The sequence below is a fragment of the Aythya fuligula genome, chromosome 25 (assembly GCF_009819795.1).
Source record: "Aythya fuligula isolate bAytFul2 chromosome 25, bAytFul2.pri, whole genome shotgun sequence".
NCBI classification, from domain to species: Eukaryota; Metazoa; Chordata; class Aves; order Anseriformes; family Anatidae; genus Aythya; species Aythya fuligula.
The window spans coordinates 5,730,948-5,739,312 of NC_045583.1; the positions used below are offsets into that span (position 1 = coordinate 5,730,948).

The window sequence follows — 8,365 nt, forward strand, 5'->3', positions numbered from 1 at the left end:
TTTCCCCCCCCCCCCCCCCCCCCCCAAGCTGCTCACCCACTGCTGAGGTTCCCTGTAACTCTTGCTGAATTTGGGCTCTGTGGTGTAATCTGACACAGCCACCAGTGCGCACGGATACACACCCTTTTTTCTGCTGTTTAGGTAAAACTCAGCTGATGTTCTCTTCATTGTATAGAAGCACCAGCACTACAGACAGAAGCTGGCCTTGGATGTCCAACCCTTTTTCTTTGCGAGGGAGAGAAAGGTGGTAAGAGACGGTAAGTTTTTTTATAGCTCGAACTCCATAATTACACCAACTATGAGGCAAAACAAGATATAAAAACACTATGTTATTTGCAACCTTCAGTTACTTCTGCAACCTCCCAGCTTCAAAAGAATTGGGAAGGGGTAAAAATCTGCTTTACCCAGTTTGCTATGGAAGTACCCTGGAAGAACTGAAACTCAGCTGCTGCTGTTTTACACTTTAAAAGCAGGACTAACGGCTATTATTTCTCTCAGTGTCTGGTTGATTTTCTGGTCCCACAGACACTTTAATAGTGCTATAAATTGTCTGGTAAGGGAATTGTTAGTTAGAGATAGTGTCTGGCGTATTTGTTCCTTATTGATGTATAAACTGGCTTGTGTGTGTTACTGAAGACGAACGCTTTGTAGCAGGATGATAATAATAACAATTAGCATAGGCTATAGCAAAGTGTTAATTGTGGATTAGAATCCCAAACAGAGAAGCATATGCAGGTCAGTCCTCTCCTTGTGCTCCCTGCTCCTCCGACTGGTGTTCAGAATGCAAGGGATGTTTCTCAGGATGAGGGAATTTTCTGTGCCTCCTTCTCTCTTCTTGCACTGCAAAAAACAAATCTTTCCTGAGCGTATTTGTTCAGGTGCTTTATGTGCTGATGCACTAAACTTCTATGCTCCTGGAGAATCCTATGTGTTATTCCTGATGAATGCTAATTTGGCTTAAATTCCTTCATGGATCAAAAGGGAAGGCAAATACGGAGACAGATGGAGGAGGGACACAAGACTGTCAGGTTCACAGCCTTATTGAGGATAATGACAGGGAAATGAAATGCTAGACTTTACTAGAGCTGTTTTGTGCAGAAGCATAATGTAATTATTAAAACAAATTTCTGTTCCTTCTTTTTATGCAATGTGGATGTGGTTAGACTGTGAGCAAATTAAGAAACTTATCCTGTGCCTCAGTTTACCTGTTTACAGAGGCAAGAATCCACCTCTTCCTGCTGGAACTGTAGGGAGGATTAAACAAGGTTCACTGAGCACTTAAAATCTGCTGTAAGGACATTGTCTTGTTATAGACCTAATTTAAAATATGGTGACAAATTAGATGAAGTCAGAATGGACTGGGTTTTCTGGGCATGATCCGTGTCTGGGTTTTCATATTCAGAAGAGCATGCAGAGGAGAGATAACAGCTCTACTGAGATGCGTAGCCTCCGTGAACGTACATTGAAGTTTGTATGCTGTCTGACTTAGGCATTCAGAGGAGGAATGATAAAAGTAACCGCAGTCTTGTCTTCCAAGAATATAACCACCTTAGGTGAACTGTGCCACATATAGATTGTAAGAACCCGGGAAATAAATAACAGTGGGGTGAGGGGTCTTTGGTTAGTAGATCAAGGAGAGAATGTAACCATGACAGAAATAATTATCCCTACTTCCCAAACTGGGCAGAGAGAAGTCAGTAGCAGTGCTGAATACAATATTAAATACTTATCTTAGCCACTAAAGTGGAACATAGGCAATTAGAGAAAAGGCTTGGAAGATCAAAGTAGGAAAAAATATCCCTTCAAAGTGATAATCAATTATTGTTTTTAACCTACAATAGGCAAAAGACTACTTCAAGCTGCCAAGGAAGGATGTGGGCTTATACTGTTGGTTTTACTGTCCTGCCTCATGTTGGAGGTTTCCTTGGCTGGTTCTTTAATCGGAAGGAAATACCTGTTTGGTATGAGAAGCTGAAAAAGCCTTCATGGTGTCCATCCCGCAAAGTATTTCCTCTTGCTTGGACAGTCCTGTACACTGGCATGGGGTAAGTTCTGCCTACCACTCCCCATCTCGTCCTACTGTCGTCAGTCATTTCAAACTCTCATTTGCTTTTGTGAGACACATTTTCTCTGAGTCAGCAGGGCACATCAGGTATGCTTACTCCCAGATGATGAAGTACAGCCTGAGCCACCTTCTGAGTTGAGTTCCTCAGGTTTGGGCTGCAGGCTGTGCTTTTGGCCAGGGACACAGCCCGCACTTAGCACTGTGACAGGTTACTAAGAACAGCCACTGCCCCAGGGAAATCATACGAGCTACACCAGTATGGCACAGATGATGGGTCTGGGAGCAGGGAGGGCATGGAAGCATCTGTCATGCAAATATAACAAATCCCTACTGCGGGACAATCTTCCCTGAGAAGAGTTCGTCTACATTGTGGGCTCACTCACTTCAGGACAGCAAAACACTAATGTTTCCCTCTTCACAGCTATGCCTCCTACCTGATATGGAATGACCTGGGCGGCTGCAGCAGCAAAGCTGTCATCCCGCTCGGCCTCTACGGGGCTCAGCTGGCCCTGAACTGGGCTTGGCCGCCCTTCTTCTTCGGTGCACGCAACCTGAAGATGGTAATGTATCTGTCCATCCATTCTGCTGTTGGAGGCTTGTTTGCTGGTATCTCTGCCACGGTTTTGGAGCTTGTTTAGAGGATTTCTACCTAGCATTACACAGCTGTAAAGAGAGCGACAAGAAGAGCTTTTACTCTGATATAATTCATGCTGCACCTGGTTGTAGACAATGGTATCAGTCCCTTCCACTCCTTGCCCTGTCTTGTAATTCAGATAGCTAGCCCTACCAGAGCAGGGCGGGAGATTCAAAAGTCAATAGCTCAGCTGCTGCATCTTCTAGTTAAGGACTTGGGGTGAGAGATAAGGCCCCCTCACAGTCACACCCTGTCCCAGCAAGCAGCTAAATTAGCATCTCTGTGGGGGCAGACTAGCTGTGAGCAGCTTACTGAGCAATTATTTTAATAATTGAGCTTACTGATACAATGCAAGGTGCATAGCAGAGACTGTTGGGGGAATATGCATGAAGCTTAGACATAGCATGGCAGAGCTGGACATGTGCTATATCCAAGAAGCATTTATCTCAGGTGCCAAGGCCTGGAGATCACAGAGTGGGATGTGTGTTTCCATCTGAACTTTGCCATTCTCTGTGTTAAAGATACATTTAGAAAGTTTACGTGATAGTAACCATTGGTACTGACATAAGCATATTTCTGATCTGTCTGCATAGGCATTATCAGCAGAAGGGGCCAGTGATCAACACAAACAGCATAGTATATTCATCTGAGGAACCTGATAGCAAAAAATTAACATTGGTCTTTGCTCCTGGTGTGATACATTCAGGTCTCACTCACTTGAGTCCAGGCTTTAGGATCAGCATAGGTGACTTCTCAGTGTTAAATCTTCCTGATTCCTATTCCTTCTCACTGCCTTTAGTAGGAGTGTTTATAATCTTGCTGTATGTTCCCACGAGTGAGCATCGCACTAATTTTCTTCTTTCTGCTCTCCAGGCACTGATTGACATCCTGTGCTTAGACAGCCTGGCGATAGGTATGGTGTGCTCCTGGTACCGCATCAACAAGGTAGCGACACTTCTGATGGTGCCTTACCTGGGCTGGCTGGCCATGGCCACTTGTCTCACCATTCGCATCTGGAAGGACAACCCCGAGCAAAAACCAGGAAAGAGTGAATAAGAGCAGGACAGAAATGAAGGCATATTGTGAAATCAAACTATGCTGATGTGAACAAAGATCTAATAATTTGGGGCATCCATTCTGGGACAGGCAGAACATGCCTCCTCCTCCTCCCACCTTCACCATGGCTGTGTAAAACAAAGGTTTGCATCAAACACCTGTGTGCTCCTGTAAAATAACCACACTTCTTTGAGAACTTTTTTCCCACCACTGTTGAGGTTTTGGGGCTACAGCTGTATGATGACCATAATGCTATCAGGTCAAATTCCATTAGCCAAATTAGCATCTCATGATACCAGGGAAATTCAAAGTAGCAGTCCCGGACATCCTTCTGCACCGCTACCATTCCCCCAGAGAGCAGAACTTGTTCACACATGCGGGTAAATCCTATCTCCTCTTCTGGACCAAACAAAAATGCCCTTCACTGATGCACACCAATTTTAAAGGACTTGAGTTTTTGCTATTCTTGCTGTTGCTTCGTTTTCATGTATCACCTGGTTTGTGCTCTATACCATTAGCTTTTTATCCGTCAGACACTGAGAAAGCAGTAATCTGTCTTGCTCTGCTAGTGAAAGGGGACTTGGTACTTTGACTTCAATTTGTGGAGTATTGCACTTGTTGAGTTTCATGCTCCAAGATAAAGCAGCAATGATTAGAATGTAAATGCATGTCCCAGAGAAAACCTCCTCCACCTTTGTGCACCATTCCTTACCAGAAAAGAAAGACTAATACAAGTGCCTTTGGGGGGGGAACACATTAAAATGTTCGTTTTCTTAAGTACAGAAACACAAGAGCTATTTTAAAATTCAAGAACTTGCTCACCCTGTCCTGAAGGTTGTAATTATACAACTGGCAAAAAGTCTCATGCCCAGGCTGTAGGAGGCAGTACAGGTACCTCATCCCAGTCTTTCCACTCCTGAATATTATTCATCAGGAAAGGTTAAAATACAAGCATTTCTAGAGAAATAGGACCAAGCCATGAAACAGAATCAGATATGAAATGTGAATGGACTAGCCCTTGTCTATCCTTTATTCTGGCCCTTGCATTTGAGAGATCTGAACGTTAGATGTTGCCATCTAAGAAAATATTTACTTTTTTTTTTTTTTAATCAATAGAAGCAATTTATGTGAAGAAAAGTAGTAAGTGAATCCTCTCTGGCAGCTGACTAGATTAAGGTGCGTGGGTTTACTTGCAAAGGTTTGGGGGTACAGAGGCTTAGCTGAGGATGTAAAAAAAAATAAATGTATTTGCTTTCAATAAAACCAAGCCACTTTTGTTTGGGAAAATAAATAAATCCAAGTTACTCTTGTTTTACTGCTTTGGCACTAGTTTTGCAAAAGGGACTCAAGAAATTCAAGGGAATCTGCCTGGAGTCTGTGGGCTGTGCTTGTGAACCAAAGAGAATGGGATAAGCAGCAGGGTTCTGCAGGGCTCCAGCAGCCAGACTCACTCCTCAGTGTGTTTTAGGAGCAAATGGGGTGGGTTTGGAGCCTAAAAGTCCCAAAGGTGCCTTCAGCTGGGGTCCTGCACAGCAGAGACACTCCCACGCTGCAGGGATGCAGGAGCTGCATCCCTGTAATGGGCTCTTCCATTATATCTCACCCACACATTCAAGGTAAGGAACCTAATTCTCGCTGGCCCCTTTAAACAGCAGCAGCTCTGGGTTTGGGGTCCTTCCCAAATCATGTCAAGCCTGATTTTCGGAGATGCTGAATGTTCCCGTGTCCAACTCCTGTAAATGGAATAGCTAGGTGCTCAGCATGACTGAAAGCTAAGCCCAAGAGAAACAAATACCAGCAGCTGAGTGCAGATGAAATTTGTGGTGCTTTTTAAAATTTGGCCATATATCTTGTTCTGTCATTTTGATCCCATCCATTATTTTTCCCTTCTAGCTAAAGGACACCTTTATTCAGGACTGCTGCTGCAAGCATATTACTGTAATCTCCTGAGTAAAAGCTGCATAAGAACAGGCCATTGAATAGACGTGACTGTAAGCAGTAGGACTATAAAGCAGTGAGCACTGCAAGCAGCACCAGGAAAATCATAAGCCACTTTTTTAAACTTTAAAAAAAATAATAAATCTTACATATTTCGGGACTTTATATAACCGTGTGTTACCACTCATCTTATTTACAGTGATGCCATGTCTGTGTCTTCCAGAAAGCCACATGCCAAAGGACATGAAGACATAAATTATTGCTTTCTAAAAAGAAACTAATATCTGGCCTGGAGATTCAATTCAGTGGAGTTAAGAATGATTTAGGGTAGCTGAACACCATCATGCCTATCCTTTCCTAGTTAGCACGGGAAAGCCATGGAGAACAGAGATGAGCAGAGCCATCTAGTGAATGCAGGAGGAATAAGGCAGGTCTTTGCAGTGTTCTCCGTGTTTCAAAAGCGGAAGAGTATTATTTAAATCACACCTAAGTTGTTAAGTGACTTTTGACCTGGTTCAAACTTGCAATGTTTTTATAACAGTCCCAAATTAAATATATGGATGGATATTTGAACAGCTTTCAGAATTACTCCACTTTTCCCCTCTTCCTATTTTATTTCCTGAAAGTAAAGTAAAATCTTGAATTAAAAATAATAGATATTTATTAACTTTTCATGTTTGTCTTCCCCTTTTTCCCAGTTGGTGTGACTAGCTGACTTCTTGTCTTTATTTCAGTTCTTCTTCTTTCCAATCCACCTGAAAGCACACTAATAGTTTCTCTTTCCTGCTTGCATTTTCTTGCAGGCAGCAAAAATAGCAAGTGTTCCTATGTGTAATATACATAACAGCTAGCCATCAATTGCAAAGTTAAATTCAGCAAAGCAGCCTCTTGTATTAATATTTAAAGCACCATTTAACGTATCTGCAATTTAAGCAGCTATACTGAAACACTTTGCATAAAAATAGTTAATGATGTTCCAAAGTCAGCCATCTAGAAGATTTCTTATTTATATTGTGCAGTGCAGAGCAGACCCAGACCCTGCCCTTGTGGGCTTCAGGGGCCCTGGTTTCGTGTCAGTGCAACCTAATGGGGCTCATCCTAATTTTTCCCCAGGAAAGCCCAGAGAGAGCATGGAGAAGTTTTGCTTATGCCACCATAAAGTAGGCGGCTGGTTGGCTGGATCTGTATCACCTTAGCAGGCACACAAGGTGTTTGTCCAGCCCCCCTAAATTAGCTTTGGGAATGGATACCATATCCTGCCCCAGTGTCAGGGAACATTCATAACCCACGGCAGGACGTGTCGTGGTCTACATGATTCAAGCAGTGACTCAGACAAAGGCCGTGCATTCATGACAGTTTTCACAGGGTCGTGGCATTTATAGAAGAGCCACCTCTCAGATCACCATGTCTAATGATGATCCCTCTCTTCAGGCCTCAGACAGTCTTTCCAGAAAGCTGTATTTGATATTAAACTGACTGTACACTTGATCTTAGCCCAAAAGGCACATCCCTGCTTGCTGGATACATGGTATTTGTGCATAAAACAAAATCTTTCTGCCTTTCAGCCCAGCCTCTTTCCCTAACCCTTGTCTCATTCAATAATTTACCAGCTGTTCCAGAAAATACTCCGGCTTCGGTAGTAAGGAACTTTAATTGACGTGCTGGTGTCTGCAGCTATGTTAAAATATAGTCAAGTGCTGGAGAGGATGTGCTGCTGTGTGTGTGTAAACTTTAAAGAGCTGACTCGTTAGCACTGAGTGGTGCTGAGCATCAACTCCTGGGGCTTTGAGCACCTGCAGCATGGCTGGGGTTGACCTTCCTCTTGAGCTGCTCCCTGGAAAACTGCAGCAGACTCCCAGCAGGAAGGAGGATGTGCTGCTTGGAGCTGCCATTACCTTCCAGTTGGACTTTGAATTAATCGGACAGCCAGCAATGCCTGCCAACAAAGCAGACTCCTTCCCAGCTCCACGGTTGTGTAGTAACGGGTGTGCAAGTGTTGGGATCATAGGCCAAGGACACCCAGGTTTCAAGTGTGAAGATAAGGAAGGCAAGGAGGCAAGAGCATCGCTTATCTCTGCATGCATCATGGCTCGTTTCAGCCCTGGTGTAGTTCTTTTCACAGGGAACTCACGTCCTGTACAGGGGGACATGGGCCCTGGCTGGGCTGAGCTGAACCCTGTGGGATTCTGCAGCAGCTGACACAAGTGTTTCCCTACCCCTTCCCCTAAACCTTGGCAGTATTGTCCTGCAGTGCAGTGAAAGGGACAGGTGAGGGCTCCAGGGGCTGAGGGAAGGAAAGCTGCCTCTGCACATCACTGTCAGAGTGTTTATTTATTTATCACGTAACGGTAGTTACAGCCGGAAAAAGCAGGAGGGGGATTGCTGCCAGACAATGTAGCTAGGGAGATGTTTTGTTACTGCCACCAGCTGTCCCTTTGGAATAGAGAGCACTTCTGAGCCATGACTCATACAGCCAGTGTCTTATTTCACTCTCCCATTTAGCCAAAAATGTTCCTTCAGCCCAAGAATGCAATAAAAGCTTCCTTTTCCTGGCAAGGACTTTCACAGTCAGGTGATCAGCAAAGGAGAAGAAGCATTTTAACTTCAGGAAAGGAACTTCTGCTGTAATTAGAGGACTAGCAGATAACCTGCCTGAGAGGTCAAGGGAATAC

At 44.0% G+C, this 8,365-nt stretch overlaps 1 protein-coding gene across 1 annotated transcript; it reads left to right on the forward strand.

Annotated features, from left to right (window-relative positions):
• Nucleotides 1-232: 232 nt before the first annotated feature.
• On the forward strand, nucleotides 233-4,168 carry TSPO2 (translocator protein 2). Its single transcript, XM_032203318.1, has 4 exons — nucleotides 233-257; nucleotides 1,842-2,045; nucleotides 2,487-2,625; nucleotides 3,573-4,168. Exons 2-4 carry the CDS (start codon nucleotides 1,873-1,875, stop codon nucleotides 3,753-3,755), a joined length of 495 nt encoding a protein of 164 aa, XP_032059209.1. The 5' UTR covers nucleotides 233-257; nucleotides 1,842-1,872; the 3' UTR covers nucleotides 3,756-4,168.
• The last annotated feature ends 4,197 nt before the right edge of the window (nucleotides 4,169-8,365 follow it).

Excerpts from the sequence above, each read along its gene's own strand:
- TSPO2 (XM_032203318.1), top strand. The coding sequence starts at position 1,873 with ATGTGGGCTTATACTGTTGGTTTTACTGTCCTGCCTCATGTTGGAGGT. Across the intron at positions 2,046-2,486 it reads GTCCTGTACACTGGCATGGG|CTATGCCTCCTACCTGATAT; the intron begins GTAAGTTCTGCC and ends CCCTCTTCACAG. Across the intron at positions 2,626-3,572 it reads GTGCACGCAACCTGAAGATG|GCACTGATTGACATCCTGTG; the intron begins GTAATGTATCTG and ends TCTGCTCTCCAG.